The sequence below is a fragment of the Lepisosteus oculatus genome, chromosome 2 (genome assembly GCF_040954835.1).
Source record: "Lepisosteus oculatus isolate fLepOcu1 chromosome 2, fLepOcu1.hap2, whole genome shotgun sequence".
Classification (NCBI taxonomy): Eukaryota; Metazoa; Chordata; class Actinopteri; order Semionotiformes; family Lepisosteidae; genus Lepisosteus; species Lepisosteus oculatus.
Window position 1 is genome coordinate 68235039 of NC_090697.1, and position 25845 is coordinate 68260883.

General features: G+C 41.4%; 1 protein-coding gene across 3 annotated transcripts in view; it reads right to left on the reverse strand.

Moving 5' to 3' along the window:
- The window catches only part of LOC102690245 (disintegrin and metalloproteinase domain-containing protein 9), a 60856-nt gene that overhangs the window by 10674 nt on the left and 24337 nt on the right, over window positions 1-25845 (reverse strand). For all 3 annotated transcript variants that reach the window (XR_011182882.1, XM_015340271.2, XM_015340265.2), the window contains exons 5-19: window positions 18540-18616; window positions 14184-14382; window positions 12999-13064; window positions 10935-11006; window positions 10323-10492; window positions 9883-9964; window positions 8757-8890; window positions 7646-7817; window positions 7016-7108; window positions 6277-6472; window positions 5602-5707; window positions 4820-5003; window positions 2188-2268; window positions 905-1010; window positions 2-143 (exon numbers count right to left, since the gene is read on the reverse strand). Coding sequence is in view for 2 of the 3 variants with exons in the window: in XM_015340271.2 (XP_015195757.1) it covers window positions 2-143; window positions 905-1010; window positions 2188-2268; window positions 4820-5003; window positions 5602-5707; window positions 6277-6472; window positions 7016-7108; window positions 7646-7817; window positions 8757-8890; window positions 9883-9964; window positions 10323-10492; window positions 10935-11006; window positions 12999-13064; window positions 14184-14382; window positions 18540-18616 (1880 nt within the window). In the remaining variant the exon portion in view is untranslated. The remainder of the gene's footprint in view (window position 1; window positions 144-904; window positions 1011-2187; window positions 2269-4819; window positions 5004-5601; window positions 5708-6276; window positions 6473-7015; window positions 7109-7645; window positions 7818-8756; window positions 8891-9882; window positions 9965-10322; window positions 10493-10934; window positions 11007-12998; window positions 13065-14183; window positions 14383-18539; window positions 18617-25845) is intronic.

The following is a 25845-nucleotide window of genomic DNA, read 5'->3' on the forward strand; positions in this document are numbered from 1 at the left end:
CTCATAGCCCTGGGACCTCTTCTTCCTGCAGAAACGCCTCCGCAGCTCGTTCCTCCTCAAGAAGACATAGCCAGCCAAGAGCATCAGGGGGAGGACCAGGAAGAAGAAGACCAACAGCCCGTCCCGTGTTGAGGTGTCTTTGTCTGAGGGGAAGAAGGAGAGTGATGTGGGTGAACAGCGTTGTGAGTCACTAAAACAGCGTGACCAGCACTCCGTCACACAAACTCCCTCAGGAAATGAGCACAGGACTGCAAACCCGCCAGCACACCTACAGCAACACCTCCCACAGTCTGTCCTTTGGATACCGTGATACATAAAGGTTTCAACACAATAGTTTTGTCTTTTTTACATAGAAAGACAAATCTGGTTTTATCAGGGCACTTTTCAAAACTGCTTTCTCATTTGGATTTGTCATTTCTGCAGGCAGTAGACTCACTACCACTGTCAACATGCACATGCAATGGTGCTGAATGTTGTGCCTGCTGTCCATTATCTCGTTTGTGTACTCCAGCTGGGACCTTCATGAGTTCACTGAACCTCTAATTCAAGTCTTATGCTTCTCCCGCTCTTTAAAAATAAACAGTTGTTGTAAGTTCTCTCTTTTTTGCTGGTAATTTAAGATGTACAACTCTTTAACTGAAAAAATGAACATGTTTCAAATGAAGATCACAATTAGGTCAGTTAAGTAACTTGGATCTTAAATTGCCAGAAACAGACCGTGTCCCACCCACGGAAACCACACAAAATCCACACTATAAATGGCCTCTTTGTATTTACAATTTTCTTCTGTTATAAATTCCCAAAAGGATGCAGGGAAATGAGCTGCAAGTTTCATTGAAACCTTAAAAGGAAAGTTACAGAATGATCGTGATGTCTAAACAAATCCCACAGCAGTGGTACACACCATTGTACGTTGGTCCACTATCCACACTGCCTCCATAGCCTTCAGTTTCACAGTTTGGGGGAGCCCACCCGCTCTCGCAGTGACAGTTTTTGTTACTGTTGCAAACCTTATAAAGCAAAAACAAAGGTCTTGGTTAAACACAACCTACTGTACCAGCTACAGAATGAGCGAGTTAGATCTTAAATACTGATCTTGATACATTAAGATTGAAACTGTGCTTCAGTTAGACAATCAATCCAATACTGAATTCAATTCAAAATACTTTATTCATCCCTGGGGGTCAATTTAAGAATAAAAAGGTAAAGGTAAAATGGCGTTTTTGGTGGCAGACAGATTAACGTACTGAGCAGCGACATTGTTCTAGCCCCTAGAGAAGACAGAGCGATTTTCACGTTTTAAGCAAACCAGGCACTCTGGATATAAAAACAGAAAAAGTGATTTTTTTGCCCCTTATTTTTATACTAATGTATAAGAACACAGCCCATCTTTGTGTACCTTTGAGCTGGTATCGGCTCCTTAGTCAGCTCAGCTCAACACTGTTAGGCTCACACAAGCACAGCAGAGATGAAGCCAACATACATGTGACCTCATAAGGCATGCATGGCTGAGCTCTCTATTTGTGCTTTCCAGAGGGATGGCCCATGGAGCCCTTGGCGGAGCTAAGGTACGGGAGAGGGGACAGGTGGCTGCAGCTGACAGCACTGGGAGCTCTCAGACGCCTGGCCCAATCTGCTGCATGGCAAACTGACATGATCCCAGCCGCCTGCGGTGGTGCCCAGGCACTGGTGCACTGCAGCTGGCGGAACTGCGACCGCAGGCAGCTGCTGACAAAGTCCCGCTGCCTTCCTGGTATTTCCTCCAAGGCCACGCGCTTCTTGTGGTAATTCTAGGAGAACCTAGGCTCCAACTTTGTCAAGCTGCTCACCTCCATTTTAACATCCAGCTAAGTGCAAGATGCAAAACGCTTAACTCTTTTTTCTAACTATCCTAAAGAGGCCCCGATTCTGTAGGAAAGGAGATATAGAATGTTAACCGTTCTGCACCTCCCAGATTAAATACACAAAGAGAGCATCCCAGATAATCCTGTAGTATTCAGATCAGTAATGAATAGTTTTTGGATTATCAAAGGAACCTCCACTGTATGCAAGACACAGTCTTATTTAAGGAATGTGTCTCAGTGTTGCAGGCCACAGCTGACAGGGCTATTTTAAGGGACTGGTGGTTTCTATTAATTATCTGGCTCTTAATCATCTGGCCTACAAATCTTGCTCCAAACGCCTTACCCCATGTCCATGGCACTTTTTCTCCACATCACAGTCGAAATTCAAGACCTCAGAGTTCACACACTGGTAGTTCAAACACACCTGAAAAAGAAGAGAATGTGAGCAGACACTGGTTACGTCTTCCCATACTTCAAGCTAGCTGTGCACCATTTTGTTGTATGTGTGTGGCGCACATAAAAGTTGCAATTTAAAATAAAGGGAGGTTAGGATTGAAATTATATGATACATTCGTAAAGACCTCATTTAGACTAATCAGCTCAACTGTGGTCATCATGTTACTTTCTAATCAGTCCAAAAGATAGCAATCAAAGGAGTGTCCACTGTCACTGTAAAGGAAATTAATTTCTCTTGAAATCCTGAACACTGAATACTATAAGGGGATCTAGCTCAAGTATTAAAAATGAAAATGAAATATACTTTTAGGATAAAAGGTGAAACATGAACCAGGAGACACAAGTAGAACCTCATGGGAAATGGACTAAGAACAGGAATACAAAGAACGGTGGGAATCTGAAACAAGCTACTGTACCTGTCATGTTCTTGAAGCCAATACACAGAATTATTTAGTTTAAAAATGCACATTCATTTGCTCTGTACATATTATTAAACTGATCGGGATCCTTCATTATTGTACAAAGCTGTACTTGTGTGCATCTCGTGAATTTCTTTTGTTATAGAAAAAAAAAGTCTTGTACATTCCATGTGTCATCCTGTTATGGCAATATATGACCTCTGTCTTCAAGAAGCCAGCTGACTGTTAGGATTTAAGCTAGCATTGAGAGTATAGGAGCTTAGTAACAGGTACTGACTCCATTCATTTACATTATTATACTTTATACCTTTTGTCTGCATTTCAATTTAAAAAACACACTTTACAGTCAAGTCCAGCTAGATGTGTGTGTAATATAGACTACTGATCTTCAATCAATTTTCTGATGATCTCTGAGACTTGGTTAGTAACCTGCCTGGTACAGTACGTATTTATAGTATATAAGTTTCTAATATTTTTTATATATAATTTTTATAGTCAGTGTATGCGCTGTCTTGTGCAATGTTTTGAAATGTGTGATGAACAGAAAACAATCTTGGGCTGGCGAGACAAAAGCCTAAAATGTCATTTTCCTATAATAATAAATTGTCACTAGTTTCCTCCAGTGCACAATAATTCACCCACAGATGTCTATTTACAATAAGGCTCTCCTCTGCACTATACAAAGGTCCACTGCAGGTTGGGTTAAATAGCAGGCAGTGCTCATTGGAAATAGCAAACACTGAGAAGAGGTGCCACTCTTCTCACTGAAATTGACACCTCCTCTGCAGCCCTGCAGGGGACTCTCTGTGCTTAGTGTGGCTATGGATACTAAGTGCTACACAAGGATGAACAATATCTTTCTGCAATAAAAACTCTCAGGCCTGCAGTTTTACAACACAAGCTACTGTCAGCATCTCAAGGCAGTTTCACTACTGGTCCAAAAACTTTGGGGGCGGATCTGCCCCTGTGGCTGGAAAGTTGCCGGTTCAAATCCCGCGGCTGGCAGAGGGATCCTACTCCATTGGGCCCCCGAGCAAGGCCCTTAACCCCAGCTGCTCCAGGGGCGCCGTATAAATGGCTGTCCCCGCACTCTGCGTGCCTGTGTGCCTCATGGAGAGCAAGCTGGGGTATGCGAAAAGACAAATTCCTAATGCAAGAAATTGTATATGGCTAATAAAGTGATCTTATCTTGTGTTACAGCCTGCAGATGGCTGTCAATACTGGTCAGTGAGCAAGAGAATGACTACATTAAAGGGCAGTAATGTCAGGTGAGTGGTGGGGTGGGCACTAGCCATTCACTAGGCCCAGTAAGACAGCCTAAGATTACAGAGCCTCCTGACTGGCAGTGTATTATGATTAAATACACAGCTGGAAACAAGACTGTGAAACTGACAAAGCTCAATGAAAACTCCCATGTAATTACATTATTCAACCAATGGGTGGCTCTGGATTTCAATCCTTACATTGACATTTGGTCACACTTGGTTGGTCATAGTGTTTGATATAAATGCCCAAATCTACAGTTCATATGCACTCTGCTCAGCAGTACAGTGCAGTTAATATTAATATGGAAACACTTCCACTTATACATTTTTAATATCCAGTGCTTCACTTAAAAGTCCAGTTTTTCAAAGGAATTGTGAGCTTTGAACTTTATCTGTTTTCAGTTTGATAAGGGTTAAACTTGCTATTGTGGTTTGGTTAGCTAAACTGCTCATTAAGGGTGTTAAGGACATGCCCCTAAAGGCAGAGAAGGTCAGTATCTGTCCACTGGTACTGTATATGACAGAAGTCAGGTGACATAGAGAAGCCAGCAACACCCTGTGTCTCTTTCTTCCCACTACTGAGCCTGTATGCTTGGAACACAACTGAGGGGGGGGCTCACGTTCAAGTCAGAGGTATGGAAAGGCAGAGCGCATCACCGATCTTTTCATCATACTGGGGGTGAAAGATTAAATCTTGTATTAGTAGTAGTAATAAAACACTATGGAAGAAATGAGTGGTGACTAACGCAGGGTTAATGCACCATCAAAAACAACTTAATACATCTCTCTCTGCCCACCCTGACCAAACCCAACGTGTCAGGGGTTTTCTGGGTACCTTGTTCTCGCCACACTTGGTTCCTTCATTCACCATGCCAGGGTCGGGCACGTCGGAGCCCAGCTGGAAGTCCACGCCCCAGCACTTCGTGCCAGCGATTGGCGTCTGGATGATAGAGGGCAGGATGCCAAACACCGTCTCCGACTGCACGTTCTCGCACTGCAGCTTCCCGCACATGGCGTTCCTGAGCCCGAGAACACACGAGGGAGGGAACATAATGGGAGGCGAGAAACGAAGTGAGCCCGCCTGGCCCAGTAAGACTGCCTCAACAAGAAAGTGGAGCTGAATCTGGAATCCTTTTTTACATTTTCTACACTTTTAAGTTTAAGTAAACAGTTACTCCAGCACTATCGCCTGCAAATATAAGTGTATATTGTTATATATGTAATATAGCATAACAGATACAATTATTGCCTCATACTATCAGTAATAGTTGCAGACGGGTGCAGTTATTACTTCTTGTGAATCTTGTGTATTTTTTGTTTGTGTTTCATAACAAGTACATATGGGTGTACACATATCTTAAAAAAGGGGACAAAGATGGTAGATGTTAGCCTGTTTAAACCCAGTGTGTCTGGTAACGGAGAAAATGAGGGGAAAATAAGTTTAAATTAAGTTTAAAAGCTTGTTGGAAAGTTCAATAGCTGCAGCACCACATGACTGCATATACCGACCGATTTACTTTGAACACCATCAGAAAGCAGACTTTCCTCGTGGCTTCTGTTCAGCTCATGTCCTCCCTGCCCCTGTTTGATAGTTGAAAGATTCCCGAACAGACTGACCTGCTTTCACACTTCTTATAGCCTTGGCCCTGGTAGCCACAGTTTCCGAATCGGTCTCCCTTCAGGTTGACGTCTTTAAAACACACCTCTGGAGCTGCTTTGGCCTCTGCATACAGACGGACACGAGCACAGTCAGTGACACTGCTAGTCCCTGTAAAACACAGGCCTTCAACAAGCCTCGGCCTCTTCTCTTCCTTTCCTAAACAAGCCCTTTTGTAGGTAAAAGAATGTAAAATCCACGAAGGCAACATAAGTGGAAATATTTATTCATTATTCATGTATTTAGGAGGCAAACATTGTTTTTCCAGAATGTATTTTGCAAACAAAGCTGCTGTAGGGTTGTCAAAAAATGCTCCTTTTTAACACCATAGTTCCTTCACCGGCCACTGGAGGGCAGGAGATTCTTGTATAACCTGTGATGTTGTATAGCAGATAATGTCAGTTCATTCAGAAACATTTTCATGCAGCATTTTATAAACCTCTCAAAATTGTATGATTTCAGAGCTAGTCAATCTGTTTAGTTAAAACAATTGAGTATTTGCACAGGAGACTTCAGGTATAGCACCTTGAAATGAGCAGTGGACAGAAAAGGACACCTTACACCCACTAGACTAATAATAATCCTAGCCTACACACAAAATAATAAAGCAATGAGTGAACTGATGCCAGACTCACTTGGCCCAAAGATGGCCTGGCACTGCCCTTCGTAGTGCTGGCACTTTCCATTGTAACAGTAGGCCTGGGTGTTCTTGCAGGGTTGGCCGTTTTGCTTAAAGACGTCAGGCTGGCAGAGCGTGGAGGAGCCGTTGCAGTACTCCGGGAGGTCACACTCATCAGTGCTGCTCCTGCAGACTGTGCCTCCGGGCAAGAACTGGTTCACAAGAGAGCGGGGCATGGAGAAGCAAAGGACATGAAGACTAAGTGGAACATGCCTAGCCTCCTGCTCCACCAATTTCCACAAACTTCCGGGAATTTCAAAGTGACCCCAAGGAATGGTTCCAAATCTGGGGTCTGGGGGTTCTCAATGGTAAGTCAGGACGTCCCTCCGGAACACATCATTCCACACACATGCCAGTCAAACCAAGATCACTTCCATCACAATCGGCTGGTTCATCAAGGTTGGCGGTTTAATTACTACAATTCTGTTCCATTTCAATGGATGGGAACTAGGTGGGAGAGGAGGAGTTCTGCTGAAAGCAACAGCCCCAAACTCTCAGAAACACAGGAAGCCCTAGGCTGCTGGCTGGTGTCACCAACTTACACCCCTGAGGTACATCTGCCAAATCCACACAGAAGACATGATACTGAGCTGACTTTGCATCCCATCCCCACGAGAGGTGCTTCGTCACGCTTGAATTGAAGGTGGGTGATGCAGAACTTGTGTTCTCACAAGAACAACAAATGGCACGGTTACCTGGCAGTTCTTACAACACACGCCATCTGCACACTGTGCTCCAGACTTCAGCTTGCAAGTTTTGGCCTCGCAGCACGGATCCTTTTCGCATTCCTGTGTGCAAGGAACAGGAGCAATTAGTTGGAAAAGCAAGGTTTCCAAAGACCTTATCACACTCCAAAGTGTTTTAGCATAACAGATTGTGGGTGCCATACTTTCACAGCATTAATGAAACAATGCTTCCTCTATGATTTCCTACCCACACTCTATTCTCAACCGGTGTGTGCTCAAAAGAGTCATAGAAGAATCACATTTAATACCTTATGATAAACTACAAAAGCTAAATGATGAGCGCTTGATAAAGGTGCTCTCTTTTCTAACAATCTGACATATGCATATTTCAGCATTAGCTTAAATATCTGACCTTTTTTAATACATCTATTAAAAAAGATGAATACCTATTAAATTGTTTAGAAAATATCCCTGCTTGAACCCACTAAATCAATTTCGCAGGATTCCTCCTACAGTATCGGCGTCAAGTCTGGACTGCAAACATGCACACAATGATAGCTTATCTCTTTGGAACAACAAATCCCGTATGCATTCGGTCAATTTTTCATTTCTAGCATCTTTCATTTTTAGCTGGCCAACCTTGTCCGAGCCGCAGTCACACTCCTCCCCCAGGTCCACCAGCTTGTTGCCGCAGTAGGGCGGGCTGTAGGCCTCCTCGGGCCGGGGCACGTTCAGCAGGCAGCTGCCCCCGTTGTTCAGGATCAGCTTCTCGAAGTCGTCGGAGCTGCAGCTGCTGAAGTTCCGGGAGCCCCTGCGGAGAGAGCGAGCCGAGGAGCACTGGGTTCAGCCGACCGCTGTCCCTGAGGGGCTCTGCACCCTCACCAGTGAACATGCACACTGAGGCTGAGACCACTAGAAACAGAGACCACACTGACTTCCACGTTAGGCAAAGCAGTGCCCAGGTTTGGGGCGAATTCAAGGTTTATTCTGGAACCAGACAACATTTTCTGAAAGATGCTGCTTCGGGCCATGCCATCCATGCAAGACAGAGATGGAAAGAGTCAGGGCATCGAAGTTTTGTCAAAGCCAGCCAGCGCCCATAATCCGCAGTGAGGGGCTCGTGCTTCTAAAATAACAAGTGACCGTTCCTGACTTGTCTACTGCTGTTGAGCTTAAGAATTATAACCAAATGGAGCCCCATGACACTGAACTAGGTGGGCTGGTAAATACTGCAGCAACCACACAGCCTTGGTTTTTTAAAATGTCTACATTCACAAATTATTCTTTTACAATCTCACAGGCTGAAGGACTGCAACAATTTTCACTCACTTTGAAAAGGTGTAACTTGTTTAACGAAGGGCAGAGCTGCAAAAATGCTGCAACACCATATAATTAAAACAAATATGAGTAATGCTTTAACCCATTTTTGGCTTAGTCTCAGAATCCTTCCAGTTGCCACATTGAAGTGTTTTTATAATGAGCAATTTCAGCCTCAACGTAACATATTCACACCTTTTCATGCTATTGCTTGTTCCTGCTCCAAAAATAAAACAGATGCTCTTTCAACTGGCTTCAGGTCAGAGATACGGTAAAGCTGAGATGATGAATAATTTTTCATTTGATGTTAAGAGTTCAAATTTTTCATTTGAATTTGGAGTTCTAGCTAGTTCGACATGAGAGAGAAAATCTCCCAAATCTAAGAACAGGAAGTGATGTGTTATTCCAGGAGCTGGGATACGATGGGACTCACGTAGCGCCGGAGTTCATGATGCAGCTGCCAACATCGCAGTGGCAAGTCCGCCCATCGTCGTGGTTCATGCCCAGGTTGTGGCCCAGTTCATGGGCGACTATCGATGCGAAAGACTGGACATTGTTGTTTGTGTACTGAGAGGAGAGACAGATAAAACCAGGCAGAGAAAAAGGACATATAAGTAAAGCTGCTCATACTTTACTTGAATGGGGCACAATAACACCATTTTACATTTCTATATTTGGCTGACCCTTTATTCCAAAGCCATTAAACTTTGCACCAATTTCTAGAGCTGAGTATTTTACTGGAGCAGTTCAGGAACAATAGCAGTGTCTCGCCTGGGATTTTAACCCCTAACCTTATGGTTACAAGTCCCGAACCCTAAACTCTGCTTCACACTGCTACGAGTTATAACAGTATTGTAACTCCTTCAAAAAAACTATACAATGCAAGTTAACAACATGCATAAAAAACATACAGCAAAAAAAACAAAACAAAGATATCAGGACTTTAGCTTCTACTAGCTGTGACTGCATACAGTCCTTGTCAATTAAATTCCTTTATTTATCCATTATTTTACTTCTCATTACCTGGAGTTCATCTCTTTGATTTCAACTTAAACCATGGCTATTATGAACTATTATGAACAATTGGGTTCCTGTAATGTCATTTGCACAAACGGTAATAAACCAGGATGCATGTTATAATATCATAGTGTGTTGTGTTTATGATGGCCTTATGACAGTGTTATAGTATGTGACTCCAATCAAGAAAACTGTTAACACAAAATTAAAATGCTGCAATCAGCACCAGGAAATGTACACTGAAAATGAATGGATGGATAAACAACATAATTGGAAGAATCACCCAATCCTGTCCCCAATACCAGATTTTTCTCAAAATGTTCTAAGGAAAATCCAGAAAAAAACAATCTTGTCTAAACTAGGAGTAACATTTTCAGGCGAACAGGTCAATCAACCAGAGAATTGAATGAAAAATGAACTATGACAGGATATGGACCAAGTAGTATTATATAGTGCTGAATATGTAAATCTCCCTTTTGTGAACACAGAACTTCTAAAACCATGCAATGAAAGGATCTGAAATGATCATTCAAATACCATACCGCATTGATTCCCCCTCCGTGACTTCTTGAGCAGACAGTGCTAACAAAAGCCATTCCTGCTGTACCTCCAAAGCTCTTCTTTCTGAAAGGGAAAGCAGACAACAGGAACGTGAGGCTCCCAGCTTCTCTCCCCTCGCCTGGTCAACACTGATATTGACGGTGCTAAAAGATGTGTCAGTCTGCAAAAAACCTTTCAGCAGAAAACCGACATTGGATTTATTTGATTATATTTATATAACATCTGAAGTCAAGTTATAGAAAATCTTAAATCACTGGACATCTTGGGGCACTGCAGGGCTATGATGCTATCTGCCAGGGGCTTGGGAGCAGTGTGGGATGGGCAGGGCTGTAATGGCGAATGGTTCTGATCTGCAGGGGTCCTGCAGGGTTGTTACCGCGGTACGGAGTAAGACGTTTAGTTAGAGCACCCCCAGACTCACAGGATCAGCTGGGCACTGTCGTGTCTCCGACGGGTCACCATCTCCTTCTCTCTCCACTGTACAAACTTCCCCAGCACCTCCCCAGCACTTCCATCAGTATTGATGGGGTTCTGATAGGTCCAGATCTCCAGTCCCACCAGCACAATGCGAATGTTAAGAGCAATGTACATCTGAGAGTGATCAAGAAATCAAGAAAAGAAGGAGGGAAAAGGGTTCAATTAACATGGCAAACTACACAGAAGAAACAAAGGAATAAATTGGAATTTCCTACATGACGTGCACACAATATTTAAAAATAAAAATATATTCATCACACAACAAGGCCCACAAGTTAAACAAGGCCCAGCTAAACTGCACCCATCCCACAAATGTTTTGCATTATTCAGATGTAATTCATACATACTGTTATTGGCTTAACATGAAGTAATCTCTGCAGACTTGTAGAATCTCATCAAACATCTCATTTTGATAAAGGTGGTACGTAAAGAGCCCAGTATGAACCATTGCACGGGTGTCACCTCCTTGAGAGTCAGTCGGAGCTTTAAAGGTGGGTAGCCAGGCAGAAAATAAATCTTGACAATGAATTAAGCTCATTGTGGTGAAAATACTCACGCTGTCGATGTAGTTGGCAAGGTGGACCATCTCCTCGCGCACTGCGGTCTGATTGCGGTTCATGTGGTTAAACTAAAGAGGAAAGTAAGAGACAGAGGATGATGATGGTGTGTAATGAGCACACCACCTACAGTCAAGCTCTGGGCTGAAAGCCCTCACAGGTGTTTCCATTGACCTTGCCTGGCAATCCTAATAGAACAGGGTAACCTTTATACACTCCTCTTAGAACTTCTAAATTAAATTTTCCAGAAGTATTAAGATCTTCTGTCTGTAAAAAAAATGAAACGGGGAAAAAATGAATTCATTAGTCGAGTGCAGACAGCAATGACACTGACTTCTCAAACACAGAACAGAATGGGTGCTTGCGAGCTGCTGCTGATATGCTATTAAACCTTTCATTCTATGTACACATACAGTGCTAAACTGTCGACTTCCATTCAGTGTAGCTGGTAGCAAAGCCTGACAGTGACTGCCACTCTTAAACTGAGCATCCCGTTTTTTCTGCCATGCAGGCAATAATCTGTCACGCTATTTCACAGTTTCTGACTGACAAATGTCCACACCATGAGTGAATAGCTTTGTAATATATTATTGAGCAGATTTCTGATGGCAGGTTTCTCATTCTTTCTGTTCATAAACATACTGTATAAGAAATAACCTCGGCTGTATGATAGCTACCCACAGGACTATAAACAAAAACAAATTATTTTTAGATATTTTGTGTGGAATAGAATTCCCTAGGACATTACCATCATTTAATATGCGCTTTCAACTTAAATACACTTACAAACTCTCCTCTTCCAAGTCCTAACTCCTCCAATAAAAAAAAAAAATCCTACAGCCTACTAAAGGAAGGGAAATTCTTATAAGAACAAAAACTGCAAATGACAGGAGGCCATTTGGCCCATCTGGCTTGTTTGACAGATTTGTAATCTAAGCTTTCAGTATGTTTATCAATTTATTTTTAACTTTAATAAAGTGGTTTCTTTTTCTGTGTACATTTCTTGATTATGGACATTTCCATTCACAATGACCACTGTGTAAGTGTGCCCACTCCAAGAGCGAAAGACAACAATTCCTACCCAGAAGTTCACATCTTGGTTTAATCTTGACATCTACACTGTTAAATAATTTGTGCTCCACTGATCATTGCTACTTAGCTTTTGATGGGAAAATCCCCCTAACCTTCCTCAAACTATCCTGGAAGCACGCATACAGCCATAATAAGAAAAAAAGCCTGTTTCATCAGATATGTCCAGGAGATAAAGTTGTAATTAATGATTTTCTCAGATGGAGAAAATGAAAGATTTTACATTGGATTATTTTAAACATCCATTCCATTTCAGGCATAAGAACAGTATTACTTTTGTCATAGTAGTACTTATACTATCAGTGCCAGTATTGCACTGTTGAGGAAGGGGTATCTTTTGCAAGCAGCCATATCACCCTGCAACTCACAACTAGCAACCCACTGAAGCTAAGCGGGTGTGAGCCTGGTCAGTACCTGGATGGGAGACCTCCTGGGAAAAACTAAGGTTGCTGCTGGAAGAGGTGTTAGTGGGGCCAGCAGGGGGCACTCACCCTGCGGTCCATGTGGGTCCTAATGCCCCAGTATAGTGATGGGGACACTATACTGTAAACAGGCGCCGTCTTTTGGATGAGATGCAAAACCGAGGTCCTGACTCTTTGTGGTCATTAAAAATCCCAGGGTGTTTCTTGAAAAGAGTAGGGGTGTAACCCCGGCGTTCTGGCCAAATTTCCCATTGGCCTTTATCAATCATGGCCTTCTAATAATCCCCCTCTAAGAATTGGATACATTACTCTGCTCTCCCCCCCACTGATATGTGATGTGTTGTGAGTGTTCTGGCCATTGCATCATCCAGGTGGATGCTGCACATTGGTGGTGGTGGAGGGGAGTCCCCATTACCTGTAAAGCGCTTTGAGTGGAGTGTCCAGAAAAGTGCTATGTAAGTGTAAGCAATTATTATTATTATTTTCTTTCCTGTATGTCCACATTTCGTATTCTTACTCCATTAAGTCTCCACAGACAGTCAAGACTCTCACCCTCTCGTTGTCCACCACTAATAGCAGCTCCACATACCGAGTCTGAGGAAGCACCGCCCTCTTTCGCTGAAAAAAACAAAAACAAAACAGAAACACACAAGTTAACACAGAACTGTTCCCCTGGACAAATGCTAACAAAGCAGGCATGCCATGACAGGCAGCACTAAGCTCTACATCCGGCTTCTGGAGAGACACTGGCCGTGCTAGCAATTCACAACGCCTTTGAGTTTAAAATGATATCAGCCACCTTCCGAGGGATATAAAATCCCCCTGGACCAGCTGTTTTTTATTCCATCTGTGTCATCCATTCATTGAATCATTAATTAAACTACTAACTGGCTTAATTAGACATTATTAATTGAAGAGGATGACCAGGATTGCCCTTGTCAACACAGATGCACAAATGAGGGAAAGACGTTGCTGAACAGGGTTAACCTGTGATGCAGGGCCTCATCCAGCAGCCGTGCAGGACTCCCAGTTACTATTACACTGTGGAAACTATGAGCTCTGACCTCACATGTCACTAAGGCACATATGCACACTGAGCAAAGAAATTATATCTTAAGAATATAAGAGAGGTTACAAATTATATTCAGCCAGACTATCTTGTTCCGTTGTTAGTAACTAATGCCTCTAAGGATCATCCAGCCCTTTCTCATAAGAAGCAAAGGTACTGTTTTTAATAACATGGCAGGGTATCTTCCAGTTTCTTTCTCTGATTATAGTTTCCTATAATCAGAGAAAGGTTGCAAATGAGAAGAGGGCATTTGGCACATCTAGCTTGTAGCGTCAGAGAATGTAACAGGCATCAATCCCACCACCACTCACATGCTTAATGAGTGCTCTATACAGTAGTATCTTTTAGATTAATTCCTCTCCTCAATGGTTTCAGAATACGTTTTGTGATTTAATGATGATTCAGGAAATGCAGACAATATTCCACATCTTGATACACTGGTGCAGCAATGTAAAGCATTCCAGCATTTTCAGGCTGGGTAAGGGGCAATAGTCTGGCCATATGTCTGAAACAGTCATAGGTGTACAGTGGGGGGTGGGGGGTCAGAGAATGTGAAGAAATGAATGCTGGGAAGGGAGGACAGGAGGTTGTGTCATTGGCATGGGCTGGGGGGGATCTTCATCTCTCTAGAAAAGTTCAGTCATAAAAGAAACCCAATATCCTCTCACTCTTAACAGCTGGGTCATTGACAATGGATCGAGGTTCTGTGCATGTTCTATGTCTGAGGGTGGAGGCTCTGTGTGCTGCACTCCGCAGGACAAAGGCTCAGACCGAACGTCCTTGAGGTGGTAGATGAGATGCTGGAAGGAGGAGGATGACTGCAAGGGCTCTATTCCATAGCTGGCATTGGCTGTGTGCAGAACCCCTCTGGAGAGAAAGAAGGAAAAATCAACACACATTCAATTCAGCACCGCACTCACTGCCCTCAAGCAAACCTGCCACACTGGTATCTTAAAACACTAGACTTTTCCATTTCGTCAGCGAGCTGGTAATCTGAAATGGTAGAATGGAAGCTTTTATATACTGTATAAAGAGAAGAACGTTTTTCATGGCACAGATTGCTGTAATGGGAGCCAATTTTATACCCACTGTAAGTGGACAGCCAAGTGGTACGCTGCTGGATGGCACTATGTTTGCTTATGTTCAATGCCTTGACATTGCACCTTTGTCCGCCAAAACTCGCCAAAAATGTTCTGACTGCCTCACATTTCCAGATTATTTTTATTCAGAAGATAAGCTCCTCAGACTCCACAGGGATGTTTCAAATCACAAACTTTGGGGAATCCCCACCAGCATTTTTATCTTTGTGCTCGGGTTTGCTAATACCAATAGTGTTGGAGTCCTCGAAAAGTTCCATCAACTGTCTACTGTATTTATGATACTGTACTTTCCGGGACAACAGCAAAGCCAAAGCAAATCCAAGCATCGAGCACCCCCTCATAGTTTCATCAAAATCATAGATCACAAAATAACTTGTATGCACATTTTTTTAACACAAATTTAATAAGTGACATGGCAGTGGACAAAATCAAACCTCCTTATCAGCACCTACATACGAGAGAAGTCAGAAAATTAGGTTTCCACTGGAAATAAATTATCCAAAAATACACACCAGTCCAGTTAAATGCGGGATCTGTTTTTAAGCTGTTTTTATTCCCTATCAAATAATTGTTTATTAGCAGAATAACAAAGTACTTGCAGACTTGTTTTCAGACCAGACTAGATTCTTTGGGGGATTAAGAATTCTGCCAGCAGGTTGACCTTCCTTCTCTGGCACTTTAATTTTCCTTCTCACACTTCTCTAATGGAACTGACAAACACCTCCCTTCCCCCCAAAAAACAGTGTAAGTTCGCAGAGGAGGCTGTCATTAGATCTCGAGTTTACTCTAAAATAAAGACTAAGGAAAAGAAAGGCAGATATTTCCCATTCACTTGAATCTTGTTTGTTAATATATTTGACCAAAAATTTTTAATTTAAAAGTAATTTTTAAAGCTCATAGTATTTTTACTAGTAACTACAGTTTGTACAGTGGGTCCATAATCTTTATTTTCAACCTGCTTTTTTAACAGATTGTGATCTGCTGCAATTCCTTATTGAAAGCGTTATAAAAAGATATAATAAGAAACAAGCACTGGCACTCTAAACATTTCTAAATATTATCAAACCATAAGGATTCAATGTTATTTTGTAAATGTGGAATCAGCTTTTGATTCAAACACCATAGTACCATGCAGGACAGTCAGTGCTGACTGTAGGAGCACCACTAGGTGGCCAACAAGTTGCAGGAATTGCTATTGAACAGAGAGAAGACCCAAACTGGCAATTGTGCATTGAGGTTTGGACAGACAATGCCTAGGGTGTAGACCTCAATCAGTTCTCTACAAATTACTGGTTGAGTTAGCTGTGGTGATCCAGGTTTACTGTGCTTTGTTGTTAAGTAAAATGTGTTGTCCAACTTCACAGACTCATCTCAGCAGCAGTACTAGTAAAGATTCAAGGTAACAAGTAATAGGTTTATTCCATGCTGAAAAAAAGAAGAAAGAAAACACAACGTTTCGGCCATGGAGCCTTCTTCAGCTGTAAGGAGAACTGAGATTCTCCTAACTAACTGAGAACTAAGATTTTAGCTGGGACCACAGAAAGCTAAGGAACTGTCTCAACAGTACTGAACAAAAATCTGCTGATAGGCACTACTGCTTCCTGTGATGAGAAGTGCAGCATTACCAGCTGTTTGCAATACAGAGGGAAGGTCTTCCGCTTCATGAAATGTGTTCCTGCACTACTGCCTCTTTAAGACACTCAGCTTCCGTTTTTATTTTTACTGTTATAGAAACATTTTTTCAACCCACTTATGTTTATGAAAGCAGTGGGCTCTTGTGCAAATTGCACTCAAACATCTACGCATGCACACTTTTATACTAATTTTAGTTCCCAATCTCTTCGTGCAAAATGTAATCAAAATAAATTCAGAACCATTTAATTCAAAGAATACCAAGAACGAGGTGCTCACCTATATACAATGAGACAGCACTTTTGAATAACAGAAGGACTGAAGAGCTATCGAGTTCCAGTCATCGAGAGTTTATGAATGCACACAAAGTCACAGAAGGCACTTTTTCAAAAACCTCTCCACTCTACCAATATTTTGTACTTCATCAGACAGGCTCTATTGCACATTATTTTAGAGGTGCATTAAACAATGTTTTTATTTTAGATGAGAATTTGGAGCGACATTTTAGAGACATAAGATACTTGGTGCAGTATTTTTTCTTTGTACTGGCATATTTTTCTAACATCAAAGATGAATTAAAATGTACTAGTTAAAACATAATTAAAAACAGCTTTACTTATTAGATGAAGACCATAAATTAAACAGTAACATATGGATACTGCATGTGTTTAGGATTCCTTTCCTTTCTCACCAGGGGAATGAGATTCTCCCTGCAGACTGCCGAGCGATCAATAAAGAAGAGGCTGCTCTTCAGTTTGAACTGTTAATCAGCTCAAACTCAGTCATTCTAATCTCCCTTCCAATAAACAGTCCAATATCTGTTTCATGTAAAGATCCGTTGTAAAATACAATGATGGCACACCTGTACACATTTACCAGATCTGTGCAGTCCTGCCTTTCATGTACAGGCTGACACTGAGAGGTCAGGTCAGTAGAATATCACATCAACCACCTGTGACTGAGCCTGTCATTATCTCAGCATGACCTAATTCTGTTTGCCAGCTCAGAGATACATTCATTTCCACAATTCTTCGGAAAGCTGTTTTTGTTATCAGTCAGCTAATTACATATTTTGTTGCTTTTCCTTGTCATCACTCTTCACTTCTTTTCCCTTTTCACATACTGTAGTTCCTTAATTGTAAACCCCAATATGATGATTAGTATTAGTCAGTTCCCTTATTCTGTCCTATCAATTCCACTGACTGCCATTTTGTTTTCTGAAAATTACTCATTTTCTTCTGATATCCCATATCTTTACATTGTTTTTTTCTAAGGTTCTGGACATTTCTCATATTACATTCTACAGACAAAGTGTAATTTTTCACATACCAGCAAAAATAATCTTGTGTTTTGCTGTCAGCCCATCTCACCAGTCCAAGCCGGTAATAGCTCACATGCACAGGCTTCTCTCAGTCCTGTAATTATTCTCTACTCAAGACACTAATCCAGCTGTATCACTGAGGTTAAGTACTATATGAAGCACTGTAAAGATTGTTACATCAAAAAGCACCTATAACGTGAAACCAGAAAAATGACCGTTCATGGCCCCATCAGTAAGATATATCATTACCTTTGCACAGCACACATGGTAACTTAACCTGTGCATTTGAACACTTAAAGAGATTTGTGTACCATCTTTCAACATTTCACTCTTGATCCAGTAAACATGAAAGCAGTTCAAGCTGCTAGTTCATTCTATATGTTTGGAGACTGTGCACGACTTCTTTAACTCTCAGATTAATGAAAAAATAAATGAATGATCAACAAATGAAATAAATGAATAAGACATGTACATAATCCCCCTTCTTGCCAATATCAAAACAAGTCTGGTGAGAACTAATCCCAAGGAAATTCTGTATATTTTATTTATGCATTTGATCAATTTTCCTAAACCCTGTTCCCAGGAATAGGAATGAACCTTCAGGAAACAGACTGAGTTACCATCAGACATACTTGTAACTGCATACAACAGCTTTTGCCTTAAAAAGCCACCATTAGAACAGGCCAAGCTTTTGTTGTAAGAAGCATTAGCAATTAACAACTCACAAATGACAGTAAATGGGTTTAACTGACTTGCTTTTTTAGGACCGTCATTTCAAGTGGATTTCTGCACGGGTTTAGATATATCCTGAGCTCGGTCAGAGGGCCTGAATAATTAAACAAGACTCTGGGCCTGCAAAATCGGCCTTGCGTTTCACCTCCGAGGGAGTCAATAATCCTGACCTCCTGGCTCTAATCTGCTTACTTTCCATTACTCCAAGGTCAGCACTGCTGAATGGTTTATTCCCTTACCTAAGGCCTGAGCAGATGCTGAGGGCAGCTGTGGATTGTGGGATACCCTCCACATAGCCCTGGTAATGGCAGTGGTCCTGGAAGACAGAAAGAAAAGATTAACGAATACAAATGTATTCTCTCACTGCAGAGATATCTTAGAAATACAAACTGAAATGAGTTGGAAGAATCTATGAAAGCTCAGGAGCAGAGTGGAAAATGAGTCCTGTATCATACAGTGTCAGTACAGTTGTGTTAAAACCGGAAATGCTTGATCTATTTCACCCATGTCTTATTTAATTGTCAAAGTATTGCAAACGTTTCCATTTTTATCTATGCCGAGAAGCAGTCACTGTTATTTTCTTAAGTTGCATGCACATACACTTAGTTTTGACATTTTGTACGTCTACTGCCAGAACCATAGTGTGAGCTAGGGCTGTCATTCATGTCTATTGTGGGAGCTCTACGTTTGTTTACTCTCATGTGTGTAAACATGATCCTAATCCCTCTGTGTGGGATACATTAGAATCGCCCACCCAGGGGATTAGGGGATTTAAGCAATTATCTCTGGTTCTTTGGGGAAACTTTATTTAGGAGAACTGATGCTGTTTGGAGCGTCTCAGTAATCTCCAAGCTAGAAAAGAGCTCAAGGTTATGCCAAGGGTCTATTCTGGCACCTTTGATCATGCATCTTTGTGGAAGGTTAAGGCTAGGTTTTTTTTTTGCCTTACTTTGCCTTCTTTTCTCAAAAAATAACTGTTTTGCTTACCATCTTGTTTATTGAATGGTATTGACCCCAGATCTGCACACAAAAAAAAAGACTACAATTTTGTTTTTAAACACCCTTAAGCTTGTTTTTTTATCTTTAATGGGAAAATCTGACTCCCTAGGGTAACATAAGGTATCGTTCTTGGTGACAGTCGCTAAATACCATCTCTTTGCATCAGTGTCACTACATTTATGGTGTCCATGTGGGATAAAAGGTATTTTAGTCCACTGTATACCCAGCAACACCCCCGCATTTTGTGCTCATTGAGCCGGAGCATTTGTGCTTTGTTTTTGTTTTTAATTATGGTCAAATCTGTCTCTTTAGTGTCACAGGAACATCTTTATGGTGACAGTTCCTCAATACCCCGCCTCTGGGTCAATGTCACTACACAGAGTGGCACTGAAAGGCAGTGTTGTAGACTCCCACCCTTTAATAACACCGTTTAAGCGCTCAGCAACCACTTTCACATCAGCTCTCACTGTGCCTGTGCAGTCAGGTTGTCTGACGTCCACCAGAGAAACACCTCTGAAGGTTGGGAGAGAGGGCTTTTCCGTCAGCATCAAATCATGTCACACAAAACAGCTGGGAGCACTCGAGGGCACACCCCTGTGGCCAGAGCAAGCTGGCAGCTTAAAAGACACCGCCAGGGTCTGCTTTTATCGTGGGGATGATGAAAAAACAATTACGTTGGAGCAACTGCAGATTGTGTTATCTTAAAATTAAATGCATTTCGTTAAACAAATGGAGAAGTAAACAATGAGAACCATAAGAGTATTACAGGCCTTCCTTGCAGAATCAAGGGTGCTTTGTCTGCCCACTTACTTCCCTCTACATCCACAGGTGGCTTTCCTACTGTTTCCTCTTTGCTCTGGCTCAGTATATTTTCATCTTCTGTGAGGCTCCCCATCTTTAAAGGTGCAATTTTCCACCAATGAAAACATGACGTTTTTTAGGTTATTAAAGAACAGAGTAGGTGTGATCATCATTATCGTTTCTCACTTTGTGGAAAAGAGTGAAGGGGACTCAGCACTGCTTTTATTTCCAATTATTTTTTTTCTACGAAGTATGTCATTTGTTAATGATTTTGACAGTCTGTTTCCTGGTCGGGAGAAGAAAATAGCTGGGAGTTTGTATTTAGACTGTTATTACATTTTTTACAGCCACAGCCTCCAAAGAGGCCCTGACAGGTTCTTTTGGACAGGTAGCTGAAAGCAGAGATGCGAAATAGAAAAATTAACGTTGCAGGCTCATTGACTGGAGTTGGCCAAGCTACACCCAGCACCCAACCATTGAGCTTTCTGCCACTCAAGCACATTCGGCTCCATATACAGGTCTTCTTGCTACTTAAGCACTAAACCAATAACTGCTGTATTCTTCTCTGCTTCCCTGTTCTATCTCTTGCAAAAGTTTGCATCCTGGAACCCAGTCTCCTAACCCAAAATTATATAAATCTGGAAGTGTGCCTTGAGAACTACATTTTTCAGATCTGTTATTTAGCGTATGACAGCCGTTTGGCTTTAAAAGCTCAATGCTTCATCTGCTTTTGCAATTCAGAGTAAAGGTGAGGATTAGAGAGCTTTTGGACAAGTGCTAAACCTGGGACTTACTGATTAAGTAAAAAAAAAACTATGCAGAAGTGCTTTTAAAACAATGAAAAAAAGCATTATACAAAGGGTGGTGGATGTGAGGAACAAGCTACTCAGTCATGTGGTGAAGCAGATACCATGATAGATTGTTGTTTCTTTCGAGCAAAAGTTATGTGGGATCCTTGAATCAATTAAACTTTCAATTTTTCTTATGTTATTATTTTCTTAAAATGTTCTCAGGCCGGTATAGGTACACGTTCACAAATACTTTCAAAGAATGACACAGTTCATACAGAGGGGACAGAATGAGGAGAGGAGAAGCCGTGATGCATGCACAGGTCTGTAATCTTGCTAGCGTGGCTGTAGGAGCTTGGACTGCACTAGTCACCTTTTCAACAAGTGTGAGAGCTTTAACGTGGCAGGAGACTGTCAAGGCAGTACAGCGGGGCAACACAAAACACCTTATAGTGTGTTTGGTTCAATAAATTGCTGAAGTGAAAGAGAATTCATTGTGGGGGAAAAAAAACACAGCAGCTCGCTCCACACAGTGAGCTCTCGCTCTAACCTTCTGAAGAATGACCACTTTCAAATCACATGGCAACTCTGTATTTTTTTCTTTGTGGTTTCATGATGGCACTAAGCCACACATACTGCTTCCCACAGCATGTACCCTGTTTTACCATATTACTTCACATCGCCCTACTAAACTTTCAAACAAGGATAGCACAAAGTGTTATGCCGGCCAGACTGTGCAAGGCAAGAGCAGACTGCAAAGAGGAACCAGCATGACCTCTTAATGTTCTTGAGATTTGTTTCAGGCCAGTTTCCTGTCATTCTCTGGCTCAGACTGCCAGCCTGCTGGTGAGGGAGGCAAGTGGCACAGGAAGGTGTTCTGCTGTAGTCGGCAGATCAGCAGTTCAGGTTTCCATAGGGGGCCTTAATCCATAAGTGAAAATTACAAGAGTAAGGCCTTGCGCTTATGTCAACAAGGCCTACAAAAAGTCCTATTACTGCAATCACAAACTACAGTTTTATTCGTGTTATTCTATTCTCTAAGACAGCCTCAACCAGTACCCCCAACATTTAATCTGGGGTACGAGCACTTGCGCTGCTAAGCAGCCACACAAACACTATATCCAGACGGGCTTCTTCTTTCTTGTAGCAATTCTTAAATCCACAAGGTCTTCACAAAGCTGTATTAAAACAAAACTTGCGTTTTTGTAATCCCACTTTTACTGTTTCCAGGTCCCTGGGAGGAGGGCATGTCATATAAATTGTGCACTGAATTAAGAAAATAAATGGGTAGACTTAAAAAATAAGCATGCAAAAAATACTGAAAGAAGAGAGCAATAATAAGGATAATAATGAGACATTTTACAGCGATCAGTAAGCTGCTTGATTCGTTTTCCAAGATAGTCTGGTAGTATAGCAAAAGACTTACCTTTACTTGCAAAATCCCTAAAGACACCCTCTCAACAGTTTGCAATATATATATCTCAGCTAGAAGTATGCTTGCTTCTTTTTGAGATTTGTATTTCAGATGTGCAGAAAATGCAGCAATAAAACATGGACCTTTTAATCTGGGGGATTTCCATTAAATTGTTTAGTTAATATAAACCTCTTAATTTCGTACAATATCCAATTGCTTAAATGTACATTGTCTCCTGTCTGTATAGAAGCAGATAGTCTGTCATGTCACAGATGCAAAGGATTCCTGTAAAGTTCAATTGTCACAAAATGCCAGCACTTTACTTAAAAATTACCTCTGTTTTCTACTCATGTAATGGATCATATCAGAAAGATTACAATTACACCCTTCACCTGTTCTGACCAGATAAAATGGAAGTTTTAGGAATCCATCACTTAACAGACATAACAGCTAATTAACAGGGATCAAGCTCCCTTATCCCCACCTTCCCTCGCCAAGCAGGCCACTAAAAATGTTAACAAGTATAACGCTAAGTCACAGATCATTACAAGGTATCAAGCCAACACAAGCATGAAATTTTGTCTTGGAGCTCACTAAGAGGATATTGTTGAATTCCCAAGGGGTGGGTAGCTTATGCTTAGCTGATGTGAGTGCTATTATTTTATAAGAGTGAGGGACTGACAGTGTGGCCAGAGAGCGAACGCACTCTCCAGTCTTTGCATTTGTTTTCAGACGTGGAAAAAAACTGAAATCAAGATCTTTAGATTTGGAAAAACACATCTAAAAGACTAGACTCCCTATTCTTTGCCAATAAAAAAGGTCCGGCTCTCTGCAACTGCACTGCATGGGCAGAAGACAATGTTTCTGCTGTAAACAGAATGAACTGCATGCCTGGACTCCTGCCAAGACGTCACAAACCAACCACTCAAAGAACTAAACATCAACTGACTTCCAGATTGATAGAGTGAGTTATACAGTTAGAAAAAGAAAAAACACAGATGACATCGTGTTTTTAACCTCTGCCATTGCAGATAAATATGCTTATTGTTTGTTGAATTTTTAACCTCTTGTTGCATTTCCAACATGGAACCAATTTTACCAGATAAAAACAGCAAACATAACAGCTTTTAAGTTTTCTTGCCTTCACGGACATAATTTTGAAAACTATTGTTAGTGTGCTGCTACACACAGTGCACAACTGGCAATCCAGCCAGGGCTCTCCAGGCTCTTGAGGAAATAGCAGCTTCAGCAACTTCCTGGGCACCTGCAGGCTGTGCAGTGATGCCAGCGAGGGAAGAGCTGTGCCTCCAATCAGAGCTCTCTCTCCTGTTAGCCACTGGGGAGCTTGCAGCATAAAGAGGAGTGAGTGGGTGGGCATTTCCTGTGAGCCAATGCCTTAAGAAACAATTGGCGATTCCAAAACACATGGATATACAACACAAAACCCAGGAAGTTGTAAAAAATATTACTGTAAATCCCAGATAAAGAACTCTCAACATATGTCTGGAAAATGTAGCTCTGACACAATTCAAATATCATTTCTGGATAATTCCCCAATGGGAGTTACAAAGACTTCCTGTTGTGCTTCACTCCACTTTATTATCTCTGAGACAGGAGAAAATAAATCTTTCTTTAGTTCTGCAACATTAGCTTCATAGTCTGAAGAATAGTAATGGCACATTATTATACAGAAATACATAAAAGCTACATATGTATAGTACTACAAAATTCAGGATTGTACTGGCATTTTTGTTTGTAGTATCTTCCATTGCTTTAATCTGCCACAGAAAATTGTGCCAAACTATGCTGTACTGTTTTTGTGTTTAAGCGCTTTGTGTTTTACAGCTGGGATATGACTCGATAACTTTAGCCCTGCCTTCCCTGTGAGTAGAATAGGATGTAAATCCAACAGTTGAAATATTAATGAAAACAAAAAAAAAATGAAGACAAATGACTTCGTTTTCCAGAGCTATACAAAAAGTGCAAGTCTGACCAAAAAAAACAGTACTGAAATTAATGAGACTGAGGCAACATTCTATTTATAAAGAAATAGGATTAAAAAAAGCAAATGAGTGTTGCAACTTGCGAATAGAAAGAACAAGGGGCCACACACCCATAATCACACATGAATTTCGACTGAACTGGCAATCTGGCCACTTCTGCTCCTGAAAAAAGCACAGTGAGCTCTCACCCCACACACAGACTCAGAAGGTACTGCTCTGTGAATTGCTGGCTATAAACACTGCCCACCACAAGAAGTACAGTATTCTATGGGATGGGAGAGAGGCGATTGCACTGAAACAGGTTATTTCCACACATACTGTACACCTCAAGCCATCTGCTCTCAAACCAGAGAAACCCCAAGTGTAGCAGGAGTTTCCCTCCTGTTTTTCCACTTCTGCTAACAAAAAGAAACTCTTGCCAATCCTTCTAGAACTGGAACTTTCATCTTTTATGTATTCCCTCTTTCTACCCCACTGGTTTTTAATGTGAAATGCTGCAGATACCCAGGCATGGTATACAGCACAGATGAGGCACAACATTAAGAAACGCTACAGACACTCTCTAACATATGGCTATGCAGATGACATACTGTACATCACCTACAAAGTAAGCCCCAATGTCATTGGCATGTCAACAGTGTTTAGGCTTAACGTTTGGCCTAATATTCTGATTATCAAGAAGCAAATTAAAATTGCCTTTTATTTCTGACCCATCATGATTTTAACAGGTCTAGTTTTCTGTGCATATTTACTGGTTTACTAGTGACCTTTTCTATGGCTTTCAGAAATCTAGGTTTGAGGAATTTCTCATAATTCTAAATTCCAGCTACTGCTTCTTTTTTTCTACCAATGAAGAAACAAAATCCAACACTTCCAGAAGGCACTGAAATCTATTGGGGTAGCATTTTAAAAATTATATTTGCCTTCTAAATTAGGATGTACTACTGAAATGAGTACTACTATTCTTCTCTGCACCATAACTTATAATAACAGGACAGTCATATTAAAGGATTACCATTTAGCCTATTATGGTTCACCCCTAGTCTCTGTCACCCATTCATGTCCTGAGATGCCATAATTAGCATCTATAAAAAGTATATCAGACTAAAACATCAGGAGTACACCTATCTAAATCTAGCATCTTAATAGCAATGCACACTAGTAATATCTAGTCATTCCTGATGTTCAACCTTCCCCTCTCACGTTCTCTTACCAACTGAACTGACAGCTGCTGCCTTCGCTCCAGCTGGGATGTTCACGTCCCCGAGCCAAACTCTTGCTTTCACTCAGCAGCATGAGAATGACCTTCTACGATCTGCCGCATACTTGCCAACACCCCCCCACCATTTACAATATACAGTAGGCTACATGTACATTCAGGACGCATCTTAGTAATTACCAATGTTAACTTTTTCTTTTGTTGGTAAATTTAAGACACTGGGGAGTTGTCTGCCCCTCTGCTTACACCTTTGAGTGTACTTTTTAGAAGGGTATGACTTTGAAGCGTTAAGTCATAATCCCATGGATAACAGTTTGGACT